Genomic DNA, 19,969 nt, shown 5'->3' with positions numbered 1-19,969 from the left:
ACATTGGAAAAAAGAGGCACAACACTCAAAGCATCTTGTAGCATCTGTTCTCATTAAGTTACTTTTTATTAACAAGGATCTCAAGACCCAAATGTGAAAATTCCCCTTGGTTTATAATACCTAGAATGTGGACGGATATTACATCTAGGGACTCCTTTTGACACAACTATAGCTATGCTTGAAAGTGCAGCGAGACCTCGCAATGCGCAGACTTCCCATCCATGAATTCAACCACATGCAGACAATCGCGCCCTATATTATTAAATTGTGGTGAACGCTGTTGAATAATGTGGGGTGCCACTATCTGTGTTCTTTGACATCTGTGGAGGGTCCTGGAACTGAATCCTTGCAGATATGGAGGGCCTGCTGCAACTAGTTTCAAATAACTAAATTACTGATCATTTATGTGTTTGCCCAATATCTTACAATATACATTTCTTTATAATGGTCATTTTAACAAGTGATAATGTCACTCCTTTTGCGGTATAACTAATTTTTAATTATTTACATAGTTCTGGGGGAGTGACTTCAATAAATGGTAGAGGAGGAGTGCCCCATGGTTCAGGTGCTGGCTCCTGCTGGCTCTAATGCTATCTCATTCTCTGATGCTGGTGCTGATGTGACAACAAGGTGGACAGGAGGAGTGTGTGTTTTGTATTACAGGCTGGCATTTCATAGCATTCAAGTTTTTAAACAGAAATTAAAAATAACTTATGTTTCTTTGAGAAATCGTGAAAGAAAGGGTTACATTGCAAAAACTGCAGCTATAAATACGTTTAGGTTTTAGAGATATAAGTGTAACTTGTTTTTAAAAAGAAACTTTCTAGTATCTGGCTTAACTCATGTCTTCATACCACTCAAGGTCACACAGAAAAAAAAATCAATACTTCTAGTTCCTGAGCTAGTGTCGCCCCCTCATGGCATAATACAGGGTAACATTGGCTGGGAACAGAACCTTGTAGAATCTTAATGAATAGTCTTAGGACTCCATGTTTATCTGAATGGTGCAGAATTGCACTGCGCTACACTTGCTCCAGCATGATGAAAATAGCAATTGCTCCCTGACATAGACTTTCCTGGCTGTATTAGAAACTTCTAAAGTGGTTAGTATTTTTTTTATCAAAGCGACTGCCGCATAGATTGCATGGCTTATAGCATGGAGTGGGGATGGGGGCTTACTGCTAGCCCAAATCCAGAATTCTGTGTAAAAGTCAAGTTTAGTACTTTATTTGTGAACAAGATTAATTTATTCAAATGTTTGTTTTATTAGAACAGATGTAACTCATTGAGCACAAACTCAGATGGAGAAAGATTGAGTACTGGTTGTTTTCCAAGAAAGGCAGACCCACTTGGCTTTGTATAAATGATACCTTTTCCGTATCACAGACTACAGTATGGAAATTTGTTAGTACACATCCAGGCATGATCTCCTGTCAAACTGTTTTTCCACATTCCTGTAACAATTCAAATAGTAACTGGAGGAATGAAAAAGCAGCTTCCGGTAGCATTGCTACACCGTTAACATAAATGCATCCCTTAACATAAAAGCGTTAACATAAAAGCGTCCCTCTCTTTAAATTTAATACCATCTGTAATCTGAGTCTCTGTTTCCATTTTCTCACTGGTTAGGGTGTTCCATGTCACCAAACTGTCTCTTTTTAGAGTTTCTCTTCCTTCAAGCTCATGTCCAGTCCTCTTACTATCTACACATTTCTCTGGCTCTGCCATCCAGTATTGACTCTTCTTATCTCAACAGATTTTCTTGGGTTGCTTTCACAAATATCAGTCCCATCATCTTCCATCTACAAAACTGCATTATCAGGTTGATCATTCAGTTTCTTTTTCTTGATCTTGCTTATACATGCCATCTGGATACAACCCCCTTTCCAACAAAATGTCATCTGATTCCCTAATTGGATATTTCTGGGCTAACGCTTCCCTCCATGATGAACTCATAAGCATCCTACAAAGTTACTTGTCTTTCCAGACTTTCTGGCAATTCTCCTCTATTTCTCTAAAAGTTAACATAAATAGCAATATTATTTATAACTTTGAGTGTTCAGCCATCCACAACTACAGTTTCAAAAACAGCAAACTTCATTAGCCTCCCGTTTGGCAACAACAGACTGATCTTGAACTTCCCACTCTCACAGACAAGCAGTCTCTTTCCTATTTCTCACAGTTCTTAATTCTTAATATCCTTAATACTTAAATGTCTTTAATTCTTAAATTCTTAAAGTCACTTTACTTTTTTTAATATTTTGAATTTTAGTCTGCCAGTTGATTTTAACTCTTTATTCACGTATTTATTATATGTAAGAGAAAAAGTGAAATTTCTTGAGTGGAATGAATTGGGCAATCCTTCTATTATGGTGGGCCAAAATACCACAAAGGTGCACAGCCTTTCAAATTAAATAATTTATACTTGTGATTTAGTGTGTGTGTTATACTGTATAGTTCCATGTTCTTGATCACAGTGTCACCAAATTTGGTATATTCCCCAATGGAACTAAAATGAAGAATGTAGTAAGGTTTTAAACCGATTTGTTGTCTTCTTTGGGTTCTGTCCAAACATGCCCTTTGGATTTCTGTTTTTCTCTTCTTAGATTGCACATTTATGAGCCAATTCTAACAAAGCTAGATATTTCAGGTTATATTGGTATCCAGGATATTTCTTTGCAAGTTTAAAAGTAGTTGACAGACTTTGGCTGTGGAGGGAAAATTGCTGTATTCGGTACATTTTTCATGGGAAAATGTGATGTGAACAAATTTAGAGTGTATGTGCCACCAGAAAAACTTTTGTTTTGTTCATAAGCAAAATCATCATCATCAACTTAGACAATGCCAGATGATTTTTTGGTAATCAATAATTGTACATTTTAGCCTAAAGTTGTTACTTTTGGAATATTTGGGGGGGAAATGACCTCTCTTCTATACACGCTTTGTGTTCTGTCTAACTGAAGGGACAGAAATTAGTATGTACTATAAGCTGACCAGTAGTAGTTTGAGCATTGGACTATGACTCTGGCGATCAGGGTTCAATTTCTCACTCGGTCATGAAAACCCACTGGGTGACCCTGGCTGGGTCACACACTCTGAGCCCCAGAAAACTTCATGATAGGGTTGCCTTAGGGTTGCCATAAGTCAGAAATAACTTGCAGGCACACAACAACAACTACAACAACAACATGCTGGCCAAAGCATAAGGATAGAAGCACTATGGGGAGGGGCAAAGAGGCTAGATAAGTGCATGGAATCCATTGGTGATGATGCAAGGAGGGAGAGCTGCTTGCACCTGAAAATGTGTATTCACTCCTTGTTGCCCGGCATGGTAAATGAATCTCTCCTTTTCATCTTTGTGCCCACAGTCTGCAAGTACACAGTGCATGAGCGTTGTGCCCGAAAGGCCCCGCCAAGCTGTATTAGCACCTATGCCAAGAGTCGCCGTGATACCAGTGTAAGTAACGTGGTAAAAGGAAAAGCTGACTGTATCCATAAGACAGTCTTCTGTCTACCTGTTTTTATTATCCAGGGGTTGTGGTGGGCAACCTCATCTCTGCTCCTTTCATTCCCACGTCAGTTTTCTTTGATTCAGTAAAGTCAGAGAACAAACTATCTCTTGTACTCCTCCAGTTCTCTTCATGAACTCTACCACTAATCGCTTCACCCCCTGTTCTTGTAATAAGCGTTGGTTGCACAGTCTATCTCTTCCTTGCCCCAGAAAGTAGAACTAGAGTTGTCAACTTTTTCATCTCTAGCCATTACTTCTTCACGTCTCTTAACTGTTTCTTACCTTCCTGGCCATAGTGAGTACCTGCCCTTCAGTTCTGGGATCTTAGTTAACAGTGAGTACCAGGCCAATTCTGACACCTCAGTTCCTGCTTCTTAATAGAGTTTGTTATACAGTATTTCTTCTCTTAACTGTTAAAAAACAGCATGGAAAGTCTTGGAGAAGATGTATTGTGGAAGTCCTGGGCAGTGTTCCCAAGTGTCCTGGATCCCATTATTTTGTTCATGTTCTAACACTTCAGGCCAAAATTACATGCTGCATTATATGTAGCATGCAGTTTAAGATTCCTATCTTTTTAACACTAAAGAAAGTGCACATAGCCCTCATTTGGATGAGAACTATCCTGAGTAGATGGGGAGATTTAAACCTTTGCCCCCATCTGTTTTGGGCTTTGTTTTGTTTTGTTTTGTTTTTAATTTTAGAATTAAATTTTAATCTCCATCCTGGAGAGAGTTTTAAAAAGAAGAAAAAAAAATTCCTCTGTTGGTTCAGTTTAGGCTTCCACCCCCCTTTTTTTGAAGTCCCTTAATTGTGAAGGGACATTTTGAAATAAAAACCAGATTTGTGTACAAAAGTTTAAACCTCTTCCACTCACCTATGATGGTTTTGATCTAGACTGGGATTATGCATACTTTCTTTAGTGTAAAAAAATTAAAATCTTAATCTGAATGCTGTGTGTTTAATGTAGTGTGGGAAACTTTAACCCTCTAATCTTACATCTTTCTAGGACTCTGGGGTAGAGCGCAAGAATTTCTAGGTTCTTCTTCTGCTGAGGCAGCATAATACCTACCACCACTTTAACGTTTCCTCACTTTCTCTCCTACAGGCACAAGCTCATGTCTGGGTAAGAGGTGGTTGTGATGGTAATAAATGTGACCGGTGTCAAAAGAAGATCAAGAGTTTTCAGAGCTTGACAGGCATGCACTGTGCCTGGTGCCATCAGAAGGTAATCTCAGACATTCACAAAATTTTGGATGTTGACTTTACCATGGATAAGGTTTATTTATTTATTTAATTTTGTATGCCACCTTTCTCCCAAATTGGACCTAAGGCAATTCACAATAGATACTTTAATAAACAATACAGTTTTAAAGGCACAATTAAAAACATCACATTAAGATAACAAGTTAAAATATAAAATCATAAAAACATACTAAGTCAAAAATATAAAAACATACAAAAGCAAAAGCACCAATAAGAAGCCTCCCTCAGTCCAGTTACATATTATAAATCTGCTTGAAGAGAAACATTTCTGCCTGCCAGTGAAAGAAAAATAGGGATGTAGCCCCTGGCCAGCCTAGCTTCTCTCAGGAGGGAGGTACAGAGGGTGGAATCTGCCATTGAGAAAGGTCTCTCTGGCGTCCTCAACAAGCAAGCCTGTGATAGTGGCGATACTGAGAGAAAGCCTTCCCCTGAACACCTTAAAGCTCTGTCAAATTCATATGGGGAGATACAATCTTTCAAATAGTCTGGACCTAAGCTGTATAGGGCTTTACAAGTTATAACCAGCATGAAGTCGAAGGCTTTCATGGCCGGCATCCATAGTTTTTTTGGGCTATGTGGCCATGTTCTAGGAGAGTTTCTTCCTGACGTTTCGCCAGCATCTGTGGCTGGCATCTAAGATGCCAGCCACAGATGCTGGTAAAACGTCAGGAAGAAACTCTTCTAGAACATGGCCACATAGCCCAAAAAACCCACAAAAAACTATAACCATCATGTTGAATTGTGCTTGGAAATGAACTGGGATCCATTGAAGCTTTTTAAAACAAGGGACATATATGTGCCATGTAAGTGGCCCTGGTCAGCATTCTGGCTGCAGCATTCTGGACCGGCTGCTAGGATTATTGCTGATTTGGAAGATAACTACAGGACCTTTCCCAAATGTGGTGACCTCTAGATTTTTTGTTCACAATTCCCAACTTTCCTGACCCTTGGTCATGCTGGTGGGAGTTAATGGAAGTTTTAGTCTAAAAATAGTTGGAGATGATGAGGCTGAGGAAACTATCAGGACATTTAAATATCTAATATAAGAAAGAGAACAGAGAATGTAACTTGATAAGTAGCTGCCAGTTTTTAAAATTGCTATTGAGTGAAATGTTAAATCTAGTGGTTGTAGCCCAACATTTAACATTATCAGTTGCAAACGATGCATATCTTTGCCTTACTTCATGGCACAGAGGGCAAGGTCACAAACAATGATCCTAAATTGGTGTGCCAGAGGCGGGGAAGGGAAGAGGTGGTGCCTCTGCACTCTCCTCCTGCTTGTGATGGGTCCAACCTGGTAGTGGAAGAGCTCTGAGAAACATGCCAATCCCTCACTGTTCTCCCTAGATCCATGATGAGTGTCTGCCTCTCATGCCTACAGCCTGTGATTGTGGGATCCTCAGAGACCATATCCTGCCACCCTCAGCAATCTATCCTGTTGTGCTGGTGAGAGCAAGGGTTTAATTTGCCAAAATGAATAAACTGAACATGGAAAGTTTTCTTGAGCTACAGCTGTCTAAGCTGTAGTTCAGGGGGAAAAACCTTGAACTACTACTGAGATTATATACACTGTGCAGTTTGAGACACACAGACCTTTTTTCCTAAGGATCAAGAAAAACCTTGGGTTTTTTTGAGGTCGAGCAACATTAACTGGCTCCAGTGTCAATCATAAACTAACAGATTGAACATTGTCAGTCACAAAGTCTTTTTTTTCACATCTTTTAGCAGAAGTTCATCTTTATCAAAAACAGAGATCAGTTATGTAATACAATAAAATGCTGAACTATTTTTTAATCAACTAACCAGATGAGGGCTCAGAGCTGAGTCTGGCCACCTGAAACATAGATGGGGCATTTACTTTGACGACAGGCATGTGTGTCAGTACCAGAGGATGCACAAGTTCCCCCCAAGGGGAAAGAGGTTCTGGAAATGGAGCCACAAAAAGAGTGGGCCTTCTGTTTCAGGACCTGCCTCAAGCATTTGAATCTATAGCTTAGGACTGTTACTTTTTTTTGGGGGGGGGGGGATAGTAGTTCCTAGAATCGCTTAGCTAGTGAAGCCAATGGTTTTGGGGAGTTGCAGTCCAAAAATGTAACTTCCATGTTATGAACTTTGGAGCTTTCCCTCAAAGCAAGACGATATGCAGGTTCTTCTTCTACCAACTGATTCTTGTCCCTTTGGTGTTCCAGGAGCGTCAGAACAGCCAAAAGAATGGACTGTGTGGGACACCTTCAGAAGAGCCAGCTCAGCCGTTTACCACCCCTGAGGGGCAGGCATTGCGGGTAAGTGTGGGAGAAAGAGGAGAGTGTTGCTACCAACCTCTTGCCTCCCTCTTCCTATAGCAATGCTGATTGGAAAGTTTCTAGGAATTGTAGCCCCAAAATTATGTTTCTGTGCTCTGGTACCCTGATTAGCACTTAGTCACCCAACCTGTTAGCAAAGGAAGAAAGGTCAAACAATGGGTAAAAGTTTTCCTTGTTCTCAGATTGTTTTTCCATATAAAAAGTGGAAAAACCTTTGAATGTCTTCCTGTGTTTCATTCACTATTTCCACCACATGTGAGAGCTGTTAATAGAAATATACTAGAACAGAATATTCAGTTGCCATAGGTTTTACCTGCAATTTAGAGACATAATAATTTAATCCTTGCATATTGAAACTCCTTCACTCTAGATTTGAAAAGCTGTTAAATTTTGAGCTACAGCTTGCCTGCTTGAGCTGAATGAAACTAGAGGTTGCACACAGTCAACTGCCTTTTTAAAAACAAAGCAAGAATAAAAATAGACTTTTGTGTTTGAGAGTTTAAGCAGAGGAAATATGGAGAAAGACTGCTTAGCCTTTTCTATCTGTTTTTGCCATCAGCCTCCCTTTCCAATAACTTCTTTTTCACCTGCAGAGGGAAAGGTTTTTCATACTTTTCTGCCTTCTGTCTCACCATGGATGGAGAACAACTTTGGATGAATCAATTTTAATGCTAAAAAAATTACCAGAGGTGAAGGGGTTGAACCAGCCTTCCCCTCCCCCTACATTCCCCATCACTGCCTTACCAGATGCCCTCCAGACAACTCCCATCATTCTCAGCCAATGTAATAATTGCTGGCAGATGGTGATGGACCTTAGTCCAGCATATCTACAGGATGCAAGGTAGCAGAAAACTGGACTTATCAGGTCCTTCTCCTACAAACTGAGTGTCTCATATCTGAAATGCTTGAGACCAGAAGTGTTTTGAATTTTGGATGTTTTCAAATTTTGGAATATTTGCATAAATATAATGATATCTTGGAGATGGGACACGAATCTAAATATGAAATTCATTTATGTTTCATATACACCATACATTCCTAGCCTGAAGGTAATTTTATATAATACTTTAAATCATGTTGTGCATGAAACAAAGTACACTGAACCATCAGAAAGAACAGCTGTCATTATCTCAGCCACCTATGAAAAAAGATTTGGATTTTGGAGCATTTTGGATTCAGATTTTCAGGTAAAGGATACTCAACCTGTTTGCACTTTGTTTATATCAGCAGCTGTTAGAGGCTGCTTTTGTTTTTTATTTTATTTTATTTTTTTGTTAAAAAATCTACTTGGGGAGTAGAGTTTCATTCTTACTTGCATGTCATATCTGATTTGGCACTCTGCCAATGACCTCGCTCACATATGTCTTTGCCTTTGAAAAGGAGGCTTTTCCTACTGGTTTGAAGTGCTCCAGAGTGAGTAAATGCTCCGGTGATTTAGGAGCAGCAAAGAAAACCCTTAGCCATATCCTTAGCAGATATGTTGGATCAGAGGGTTCCATTGCCTCATGTCATTAAACTTGTTTTTCTGGTTGATTCCACTGAGGACCCCTGCGAACACATGTTTCATGAGAGATGCTGCAAAATGACAGTTAAGAATCCCTAGAAGTTTGCAGAATTAATATTCCCAAGAGTGGTGGAGATTAGAGAATGGAAGTAAAACCCTGACTGTTAAATCTGGTTTATGCTTTGTCTTGCATACATGCCCATGGTGATGTTTAGAGTTGTCAGATGTGTCTTGAGGTCCATAGATCTGTTTGAAAAAAAAGACTCACAGGGAAGAGAAACAGTGGAGTTGAGTGCTCAGGGATTCCAATTCCTGTTGTAGAATTCCTGCCAAACATATACACCTGTTTCTCCACTCATGCCTCATTGCTGAACCCTACTGCTATTTGCTTGCCACAGCAGTTGCAACTGAATTTGGCCATTCACCAAGCTGTATTTCCAAACTTTTTCTTGTTTCCATCCCTCTTTCCACAGATCATCCCCGTGCCTGACACTCACCCCTTGCTTGTCTTTGTCAATCCCAAGAGTGGTGGGAAACAGGGAGAGAGGTGAGAGGGGATTAGGGTCTGTATCAGTATGGGTGGGGAGGCTAAAAGTATGCATTCTTCATGGACCTATGTCCTACCGTCAACACCAGGTTTGCTTTTGGAGGGCTTGAACAAGGCAACAGTTACAAGGCTTATTAAAAATCTTTTTTTCTTTTTTGAGACATTTCATTAGTTGAATGAATCAGGCATTGTACAATATAAGAAATCTAAGTTTCGAATCTTTCTGTTGGCGTAGAAAACTTCTTTCTTTTTATTGGTGGGCAATCCTTCTGCCACATTAAGAGTAACTTTTGGTAGGGCTGCTGAGAGCCAATTGGAAGGGCTTGGGGTCCGAGGTCTGATCTCCAAGTCTATTAAGGGATTTGCTCATCTGGAGTCCTTTCCAAATGGTGTTTTGGTTGGTGTTCTGGTAGAGCCTATTAGCCTGTTAGAATTTTTGCTGGTTTCTAATTGTCCATTTTTGTCTTATCTCATCGGCAGAGTGCTGCGTAAATTTCAGTATCTCCTCAATCCACGGCAGGTCTACAACTTATTGAAGGGTGGCCCTGGTCCTGGGTGAGCTCATTTGAACTGTGACATATGTCTACCATGTTTATCAATTGAACACTTTCTGTGTTTTATGTCTTTCTGTATGCTTTAAGGATTAAAGGAATATGCCAAGGAGAACTGGGTATGGGAGGGTACCACTAGACCTGGAGAAATTATATGACTATACAGTTGGCTCTCCGCACTCATGGTTTTGACTTTTCCAGATTTGATTATTTGTGGATTTGATTATGTGTTCTCTAGGAATCTCTCCTCCAGCAGGACTCTGCCAGAAGTTGATTATAGAGTCATGTTGGAGGACCTAGAGATTCCTAGAGAAAACACTTTTTAAAGCATTTGTAGGCCTTCCAGAGAGATTTTATGGTCAGCTTCCACCTGGTGTTGGCCATAAGAGTTGTGCTGGAAGACCTAGAGATTCCTAGAGAGGTAACAGTGGGTTTTTATTTACAGTTTTTCTACTTTCACGGGCACCCCTAACCCCAGTGAATTTGAAAGGCCCACTGTAGTAGGGTGACTGTGATTTAGGTCTAAGAGACATCTCTAGAATTGGGTGCTAAACTGTTTGGTGTGTATATGTCTGTATTTTGCCCCAGGCTGAATTTTTTCCGAGATGTACCAGATTTCCGTATCCTAGTTTGTGGTGGTGATGGCACTGTGGGCTGGATCTTGGATGCCATTGGTATTTATTTTACTTTTTATTTAAGGTATTTCTATATCATCTCCCAACTCACAAGGCTGGTAGGGCTTTTGAGATTTCATAGGCTTACATTTCCCTTGTCATGATAGAAAGCCAATTCACAAGCTCAGTTTTAGCATTAAATCACCAGAATCACTTGAAAGGGCTGGTAATGTATCTGTTTTCCACAGTACTTTATAGTCAGCTAACATTTTAAAGATGTGAAAATGTGACTTTTTTTATTTCTTTTTTAAATACTCAAAACAGATTTCTGTTGTACTGCAAGGTTGGAAACTCTCCAACCTTCAGGTCATAACTGGCTCACAGGAGGTTCCCATCTGGCCTGCCAGCTTCCTTTCAAATAACAAATTATCTTTCCTTACTCTCAAAAAAAAAGAATAAGAGTAACTGCAACATAGGGGGCATTAGGGTGATAGTGGTGGGTAATGGCTAGCCTTCCTATCCCAAGTGCTGCAACCCCCTTTGAAAAAATTGCCCTTTCCTGATTGCAGTGAGACTGTAAACCAGGGATAGGGAAACTACATTCCACAGGCTGCATGTGGCCCCTAGGGATCCCATTTTTTAAAATGCCTCAGAATGTGCTCCAAACACCTTCTAGAAGTTATGAGGTGCAATTTCTTCCCATGTTTTCCCTAGCACATTTTAAGGCCAGGAAAAGCTTTTTCTCCCCAATATGAAATATCCCAGAACATGGCAAATTGCTTCTCACACTTCCATAAGGCATGGGCGGTGTGTGTGTGATTTTTTAATTTAAAAAATGTCTTAGGAATGTGCAATCCTCCACAAGTACTTTGGATGGAAATCACTGCAGCCTCCTAATCCCAGAAATTTGCTGATCCCTGCTTTGAACAAATCTTCATTGTCACCAGTGGAGGAATTTTAAAGCTACATTGTAGTGTGCAATATGGGGAGAAGGGCTGTGTGTGAAAGTGGATGGGGTGGGGGCAATCACATTAGGGGTTGTTTAGCTCACTTTAGGATACGCTTCTCTATCTCTACCCCTTGTATGTCTTGCATGCTATCCCTGATGTGCTTGCCCAGAACCTATTCAGCCCTTGAGGTGAAAAAGGGTTCCTGACTCTGTTGTAAGGTAAATCAAGATCTGGTATACAAATTAGCAAGTTATGCACAGATTGTTTTTGCTCCTTTTCTTTTCAGATAAAGCCAACCTACCAAGTCGGCCCCCAGTGGCTGTGCTGCCTCTGGGAACTGGCAATGATCTGGCCCGCTGCCTTCGTTGGGGAGGAGGTGAGTAAGTCCCAATACTCTGCTCTAGTTCAGCCTCTCTCCTCCTTCTGGACACTCCGACTCCATCCAGTTTGTCCACTGAGTGTTTTTTCCCTTGCTTGTCTTATCGAAGACTGTTTAGACAGACACTTTTTTCTGACTATGGCCAGTGAATTCATTTAATGACAGCATGGAAAGTGACCTGATGTCAGTTTAACTGATTCACTTGGATTCTTTGCTGAGGTTTTAGCCTTTAAGTATGAGCCATGTGCTGTGGGTCCCTTTAAAAAAGAAATCAGCTTCTCCAATTTTGAGCTCAAAGTACCAGTACGTAGCTCATTTACTAATAACCTGTCAAGTCTAACATGAGGCCATAGGTAGATGGTGGACCTGTGTTTGGAGAATCTGGCCTCACATTGCCACTCAGCCAGAAGGATTATTCACCCACATACATTGCCTCAGAAGACTGTTGTGAGGAGGATATTTTTCTGAGCTTCTTGGGGAAAGGATGAGATACAAAGTGAAGAAATAAAAGCATAGTAACATGTATCTAAGAAAGCTGCCTTCATTTTTAAAAACTTTCTGACAGTCTGATTGTGTAACGTAAGTGCTTTCTATTGTGCCTTAATCTTGTTCTTAACTAGTAGCAATGTTTTATATATATATATATATATATATACGCGTGCCTGCACACATGCACGCACGCACATGGGAATTTAGCCTGTAATAAATGAGAAGGAAAATATGGAAGAAGTAGCCTGAGCTGCATGGCTATGTATGTCAGTTTCTTCTTGATGATTCTTGGTCAAGATGGAGGTAGTCAAGGTGGAAGAGTCTATGGCCAGAAATATAGAGCCTGGAAGAGTTAGCTGTTTTTGGACAACAGTTTCTAGTGGCCATGCTTGCTAGTGGAGTCTAGGAGTTAGTGTCCCAAAAAGTAACATTTTGAGTGTCTGAAAAGGTCAGATTGGGCTCCTGCTTCCCTCCTCCCCCCCCCCCCCGCTTTCCTCAAAAAATCAGTGATAGACCCATGTCCTTTTTCATGCTTTCTATCTGATGTATCTCTTTCTGCTTAGGTTATGATGGTGAGAATCTAGTGAAAATACTGAAAGATATTGAGGCAAGCAGCGTGCTGCAAATGGACCGCTGGTCAGTGCAGGTGATGCCTGACAATCCTGATGAGAAAGGTGATCCTGTTCCTTATGAGATTATCAACAACTATTTCTCCATTGGTGTAGTAAGTATGGAGAGGGAAAGGGAATACAAATGTCAAAAATAAGTCTTATTGTTCATGTCTGTCTCCCCACTGTATATATTGGTGAGAAACAAGACCAGTGAAGTTTGTGCACTTGATAGTATTTTACTGTACTGAAGATCACAGAGTGAAACAGATGTTTTAAGTAGCTAAACCTAGATGTTATAGACCAAAGTTTGAATTCCTGCTAAGCAATGGAAGCCCATTGGGTGATTCTGGCCAAGTCACACTCTCTCAAACTCAGAGGAAGGCAAATGCAAATTCATTGTGAACAAATCTTTTCAAGAAACCCCTATGATAGGTTAAGTTGTCATAAGTTGGAAATGACACAAAGGCACACAACAACAACAACTAGATATAAAGATTACCCCCCCTTTTTTTTTTTTTTTTTTTTTTTTTTTTTTTTTTTTTTTTTTTTTTTTTTTTTTTTTTTTTTTTTTTTTTTTGCAACACTCTTCTCATGTATTGGACTACAACTCCTGTAATTTCTGTCCAGAGATGATGGAGGTTGTAGACCAATATATCTGGAGGATACTGGGTTGGGGGAGCTAGTGTATAGGGAAAGGGAGAATGGAGGGCAGTTGCAATAAAAAAGATGTGTAGGGTACTGGAGAGTTTGAGAACTGGGGAGTTGAAGAATGGAAGGATAGAGAGGACGTTAGAGGGTTGTCCTGTGGGAGCTGCGTGGGACACACCCTTCCATCCCATTTTTGCCCTGGCTGCTCAGTCAGCTTCTCATCTTTGTGAAGCCCCTGATACATTTTGATTTTCTATCATCACTCCTTTTTCCAGGATGCCTCCATTGCCCACCGATTCCATGTCATGAGGGAGAAATATCCAGAGAAGTTCAATAGCAGGTTAGTACAAAATGGCAGAAGCCACTGACCTGTGTGCTGGTGTCTCACCAGCATCTTCTTCAAAGTTTGTTTTGCTGCTCAGAATCCAGCCTTCTCTGTCACATTTAAGATCTAAGTGTACAGAAATCTCTGATTCTGAAAGTCCCTTGCCTCTGTAGCATCACTGCATTATCCTCCCTCTAGAAGCATGTATGGTGGCCACCATTTGACTGGTGAAGCATCTGGACCTATAGGGAGGAGGTGGTACCCCATGGAGTCAGAGGGACTGGGTTTTTAAGCTGGTAGATTGGGCAGCTTATTGTTTTTGGTACTGCCTTTTTCCTGAACAGGATGAAGAACAAGCTCTGGTATTTTGAATTTGCCACCTCTGAGACTATCTTTGCTACATGCAAAAAGCTCAAGGAGTGTCTGTCTGTGGAGGTGAGCTATCTTCTTTGCGTCCCTTCATATGAGCAGCTTGTGATCAGGATTGATGGAAGCTTGTTTCCTCTGTTCTGTGCAGTGACTGCTGCTATAGATAGATTCATTTTAGCAACAGTGGATGTCATGACCAGGTCCAGCCCCTTGTAAGATACCTTATCTTGGAGCATGTGCAACATGCCTTTCTCAAGCCAATGGATAGCAACAAGCTACCTCAACCTTTGCAAAATTGTAATTATGGCTTCCCAATATGGTAGCAGCCCAGGTGGGTTTGGACACCCTTACTTTTTTCTTTAATGTCACCCTTGCATCTTACTTCCTATAGCACAGCCGGGGAGCTTGTGGCCCACCAGTTGTTGTTGGGACTCCAACCCCCATTATCTGGACCATTGCCCATTCTAGCTGGCAGTGGTAGTAGCTGGCCAATGATATTTGGAGGGATACAAGTTCCTCACCTCTCCCCTGGAGCTTCATAATGCGTCCTCTGTCCAACCAGTCCTATGTTGGGCAGAACTGGAGCTCTGGGCCTTGAACAACTTCTCAGGGCTGTAGAGATTTTATTATTTCAACAGCCAGTTACCTGATCACTCAACTTCTTTTCCCACACATATTCCTCACTAAGTGCTGCGGACAGCCCATTGACCTCAGTGGAGCACTTTCTGGAGTAGCCATGCTCAACATTCCCAGCATGCATGGTGGCTCCAACCTCTGGGGTGAGACCAAAAGACCTTTGGGAGAGGCAGCAGCACGAAGCACAGCAGGTGGAGCAGCACAGCCCCAGGTCATCACTGATGCTGAAACCCTGAAAAACTGTGTACAAGGTGAGCTGAGAGAAAGGGACCAGATGGGTTGGGCTATTCAGGTGAGTCAGTGGATGTCAAGAAAAAGAACAATGCAGCTTGAGACAGAAAGTAGGAATGGCCTGAGATTCTTTAAGTGGCAGCCTGGGTGGGAAGGGCCAGGCTGATCATATGTCTAATAACACTTGAACTATCCAGATACAGTCTGCCTGAGGAGAATAACTCTGCTGGAGATACTTCCAATATATTCAACTTTTCTTCTTTCAATTCCCCTCCAGATCTGGGTGATCGGCGGATGGAGGTGGTAGGCCTGGAGGGTGTGATTGAGATGGGGCAAATTTACACAGGACTGAAGAGTGCAGGCAAACGGCTCGCCAAGTGCTCAGAGATCATACTGCGGTAAGTAGGCAGCCATCAAATGGGGGATTCTCTTCCTCTTACAGGCCCCATTCCCACTGGGCATATAAAGCGATGTATATCGCTGCGAGTCTGGATCGGATCAAGTTTACGAGTTGTATTCGAATCAGGTCCTTTGTTCCCATTACAAAAGGGAGCAAACGGACTTGATTTTTCTTGACCCATGTCCTCGTTCCCATTGATATTTCTCAGTTGTATTTTGACACTTTTTTTTTTTTGTTCCGCGTTCCCATTGCCTTTCTGGAATCATTTTTTTAAAGCTATCACTCAAGCGTTTAGGCGGTTAGACGTCACAGTGATGTCTAATCCCCCCTTCTTCTTATCCCCCCTTCTTCTACAAACCACCCCAATATGTAGCAGCCAGCCACCCCTTTTCTGTCTCAAAAAAGGAAACAAGGCTGGATGCAGGAACCACATTCAGGGTTTTGGGGTTTCTCTCTCTCTTTTTCACAAAAGGTTTTCACCATCCTCCCTTTCTCCATATCCCATCTCCTATTTCCTTTCTTTCCCCCATCCAAAAAACCCAGTTTTTCTTCTTTTTTTTTTTAAAAAAAAATAAAGTTTTACACATTCGAATATTTATTATTATTATTATTATTATTATTATTATTATTATTTGCAAAGAGAGGGAGAGAAGGATGGTTCTGTGGGGAATTTGAAGAGAAAAAAGGTTGAGGGGTTGGATAAGTACATAAAAAGAGAGAGAGCTGTATTTCTTAGCATTCCTCCCTTTAATTTTTTAGGGGGGCGTGCTTAGGCAGTCTAAGGCCCTTTTATTACCGTTGGGAGCCTCAGGGTTTTCCAAGGCAGAAAGAGGCACCCACTTGCAACCCAATGGGGCTCCTCATGAGCAAGAGCCTCAGGTCCAGCATTCCTGCCTCAGACGGATTTGGGGGAAGGCATTTCCTTCCCAGTAATCCCCCACAAAGCTGAGGAGAGCCTGAGTGAGGAGGCTCCTGGCCTCCATAGGTCTTCTTCTGAGCAGAGGTACCCTTCTTCTTCAAACCACCCCAACATGCAGCAGCCAGCCACCCCTTTTCTGTCTCAAAAAAGGAAACAAGGCTGGATGCAGGAGCCACGTTCAGGGAGGGTTTTGGGTTTTCTCTCTCTCTCTCTTTTTCCTTTCTGCACACAAAAAGTTTTCGCCAGCCTCCCTTTCTCCATATACCTTCTCCTCTTTCCTTTCTTTTCCCCTCCCTCTCCAAAAAACCCTGTTTAACTTTCTTTTTAAAAAAAAAAGTTTTACACACCACCGGGGAAAGGCTATGTGAACAGGGGAAAATGGCGCCGGGAATGCCAGGAAGGAACAAAGCTGGTGACAACCCTGCGACAGCTCCTTGAACATTGCTCCTCCTCCAATTCGGACACCCTTGTCATTCCCATTAATTTGCTGCGGATCCAACACGGCAGCTGCAAAAAAAAAAAAAAAAACTCTGGAAAAGTGGTGTCAGGATAACCCGGGTTATCCACCGCTGATTCGGATTTTAGCTAGAGAAATCGATCAAAATTGGATTGAACGCGGATTCAAATGGGAACGATGATTCTTGATTCAATTTATAACACAGGGGGAATGGGGCCACAGTTCCCATTTTGAACTTCATTCAGACTAAGAGTAAGGATGAGGATAAGAAGATACATGGTCACTGACTGAAAGGGAGACAGTAACACCTATGCCAGCGGTTCCCAACCTTTGTTGGGCTGCGACCCCCATTCCGGGCGAAAGTCCTGCCCGCGACCTCCCTCATTAGTTGGGAGGCGAGGAAGGGGCGGGACTTATGACTGCCTACAAGTCCCAGCGGACTTTGCATCCGGATGTCCCGCCCCTTCCCAGTCTCCCAACCAATCAGGGAGGCCACCGGGGAAGAAGGGGCGGGACTTCCGGTCGCAAAGGCCACGGGGGTTTGTAGTCCCGGCCCTTTCGCCTTCTCCTCGCAGGTGCCTTCGAGGGCACCCGCGGGGTGGAGGCAAGGGGAGGAGGTGACCCCGGCCCTCTTGCCTTCTCCTCGCGGGTGCCTTCAAGGACACCCATGGGGCGGAGGCGACCCCGACCCTCTTTCCTTTTCCTCGTGGGTGCTTCGAGGGCACCCGCAGGGCAGAGGCGACCCCGGCCCTCTCGCCTTCTCCTTGCGGGTGCCTTCTGTTACTAAGCTCTGAGGGAAGAGCGGTTACAGCGGCAGTACGTCTATCCATAAGCAGAATTCATATCCCTCAATAGCAACTGAATGCCACTCAGGAAATATCATTAGGTGCTGAGCTGGCTCAGTTGAGTCACGTCTAGTGAGTTATATTAGACCAGCCATTATCCCTCAGATCTTCATTCACAATATGGGGACAGAAATCCTAACCTGTCTTACAAGCTGTTGTAAGAAGAATTATACTAATATTTGAAGGTCCTTAAACCAAAACTAGACCCAGTAGGAAATCAGTCCTTAAAACAGCCACTGACTGTTTAAGTATCATAATTTGCTGAATTTATTCTTCAAATAGTGGAATGAATACCCTCTCCAGGCTCTCATTCTAGTTTTCTCTCCCTTTTGCAGAACCCTCAAGCATCTCCCCATGCAGATTGATGGAGAACCATGGATGCAAGCACCATGCACGGTAAGCTCCTAGTAGGGCCATTTCTAAGGTTTCCTTTGGGTTTCCTTACTGGAGCCCTAGGCTGAAACTAGCCAATCTTAGGCCTTCTAATGTGTTGCACCCGGCAGGCCCCAAAGCTAGGATGTATTCATTGCTAAGGATAGGGTGGTTTTTGGGAACAGTGTTCTTATAATTATTATTTTTAAAGGTTTGCAAAACCTTCTTCCACTGATCCGGGAGCTTGATCAAAAAGAGAGGAAACCAGTAGCAATAGCTGTGTTTCATAGATGTTTGCTGTGCTCCATGGTCATATGAAGTCTCCTCATGTATTGGCACGTGCTCTTCTGTACATTTTCAGATCAAGATAACCCACAAGAACCAAGCCCCAATGCTCATTGCTCCACCTCCCCGATCCTCCAGTTTTTTTGGCCTCAAGAAGGGACCACAAGAAGCTTAAAAGGGAGTTCTGTGCCTGTCCAGGAACGGCTGTCTCCACGATGGTGCCACTCCGGGGCCTTTGTCGAAATGCCCAGATGTTCTGCACTTTGGGGGTGGACTGCTCCTCCACTACACACTCACAACAAGTTAGAATGGGAGCAGTTTCTTGTTGCCTTGTACTTGACAAGGGTAAGGACCACTGTAATCAGACCCTTTGCTTCTACCGCACAGATTCAACCTGGCCATTTCTCTGGTCTGGGGTAGGAGAACTTAGGCCATCTGTCTTCTTAGGTCTTGCAGTGCCCTGCCACCTGGAGATGCCACTCAGGTTGTCTATCTGTGTTAGAAACCTCTTAATGTGTGGATGCCAAACCTCTCCTTCATTGTCCACTGAAAGCCCCCCTAAACTGCTGGCTCATGTTCCTCACACTTGCCCCTTGTAGATTTTACTCTATGCCCTTGAGGTACTTACTGAAAGACTGTGGTCACACCAGCTCTCATCCTCAAGATCTCACTCTTTCCCTTTTATTTATTACAACACCATTCCACATTCCTCCACTTAATGATTATCAGAAGTGCCTCAGCATAGTAATAAAGGGTTGGGCTTGGATGCTTTCCTTTCCTTCTGTGGTAGTTGATTTGGAGGCAGAGATGTCAGTAGGTAGGGAGCCTGGGCTGCAAGCTTCCTGGGTTTAAGGTCTTGCTCCATGTTGGCCACAATACTTCAAAGATGAGACATCCTATTAGCAGGAAAGTATGTGGTTTCTGTGTGTTCCTGTATGCACACATACAAGTGTATATGTACACACAAAAGCAATCTTCAACTATTCTCTGTAGGACACATACATTATAGTAGGACTAGGCCAATGGTTTGTACCTTTTCCTTACTGAGAATGTATCTACATATCTAACTTGCAGCAGAATCTGCACTAAAGCATGGGGTCCCGAACCAGTTCATTGCAATTAAGGTGCAAATCTAGGCCCCATTCATACTGGGGTAAAAGACATGGAGGGAACTGGGATGATCCGGATGCCCCTCCCCCGAATTGCTCCGTTAGCAAGTGCCCACTACAAATTGAAATCGAATGCATTTTGACAGAAATCGAATGCATTCTATCTCTGCCGGCGAGGTGGCCGCTGTCAATCAAGCGATTGTCATGGTGACGTTTTGCAGGGCATCGGAAAGTGTCCTCCTCCTCCTCCCTTTTTTTAAAGAGCCAGGCACAGGGTTAATTTTTTATAAACCTGTGGGCATTTGAGTCAGATCTGCCCCTGTCCCAGGCAAAGGATGGAATTGTCATGCATTTTTTTATGCTTTTAAAAGCAACATTTGTAGCTTTCCCTTTGCTCCAAAAAATTGTTTAAAAATGTAACACTGATTGTAAGTGAGGTCTTTTGCAACATTGTAGCTTCCCCCCTCTGCTGAACTGACCCCTTTCCTCCTGCTTACACTTTGCCATTGCCTTCCACTGAGGCTGAGAGAGAGTGACCTCATGGAATCAATTGGGAATAAATGGGAAATGCAGCGCATTAATAATAATAATAATAATAATAATAATAATAATAATAATAATCCAGGAGCAAGAGGAAATAGCAAGCACACA

General features: G+C 42.3%; 1 protein-coding gene across 4 annotated transcripts in view; it reads left to right on the top strand.

Moving 5' to 3' along the window:
- DGKA (diacylglycerol kinase alpha) overlaps positions 1 to 19,969 on the top strand; it is a 75,348-nt gene that overhangs the window by 46,101 nt on the left and 9,278 nt on the right. For 3 of the 4 annotated variants that reach the window (XM_042449494.1, XM_042449493.1, XM_042449495.1), the window contains exons 10-24: positions 3,369 to 3,457; positions 4,617 to 4,736; positions 6,122 to 6,220; positions 6,964 to 7,056; positions 9,055 to 9,128; positions 9,609 to 9,683; positions 10,268 to 10,353; positions 11,530 to 11,619; positions 12,675 to 12,835; positions 13,646 to 13,710; positions 14,040 to 14,130; positions 14,753 to 14,951; positions 15,209 to 15,329; positions 17,888 to 17,948; positions 18,286 to 19,461. In XM_042449494.1, coding sequence (XP_042305428.1) covers positions 3,369 to 3,457; positions 4,617 to 4,736; positions 6,122 to 6,220; positions 6,964 to 7,056; positions 9,055 to 9,128; positions 9,609 to 9,683; positions 10,268 to 10,353; positions 11,530 to 11,619; positions 12,675 to 12,835; positions 13,646 to 13,710; positions 14,040 to 14,130; positions 14,753 to 14,951; positions 15,209 to 15,329; positions 17,888 to 17,948; positions 18,286 to 18,384 — 1,523 coding nt within the window. In that variant the 3' untranslated portion in view covers positions 18,385 to 19,461. Of the gene's footprint in view, positions 1 to 3,368; positions 3,458 to 4,616; positions 4,737 to 6,121; positions 6,221 to 6,963; positions 7,057 to 9,054; positions 9,129 to 9,608; positions 9,684 to 10,267; positions 10,354 to 11,529; positions 11,620 to 12,674; positions 12,836 to 13,645; positions 13,711 to 14,039; positions 14,131 to 14,752; positions 14,952 to 15,208; positions 15,330 to 17,887; positions 17,949 to 18,285; positions 19,462 to 19,969 lie in introns of those variants that run through there. The other variant, XR_006101941.1, reaches the window with a different exon arrangement.

The sequence above is a fragment of the Sceloporus undulatus genome, chromosome 2 (genome assembly GCF_019175285.1).
Source record: "Sceloporus undulatus isolate JIND9_A2432 ecotype Alabama chromosome 2, SceUnd_v1.1, whole genome shotgun sequence".
Lineage (NCBI taxonomy): Eukaryota > Metazoa > Chordata > Lepidosauria > Squamata > Phrynosomatidae > Sceloporus > Sceloporus undulatus.
Note: the sequence above shows the minus strand (reverse complement) of the source record. Positions and strands in the feature narration are given on the sequence as shown.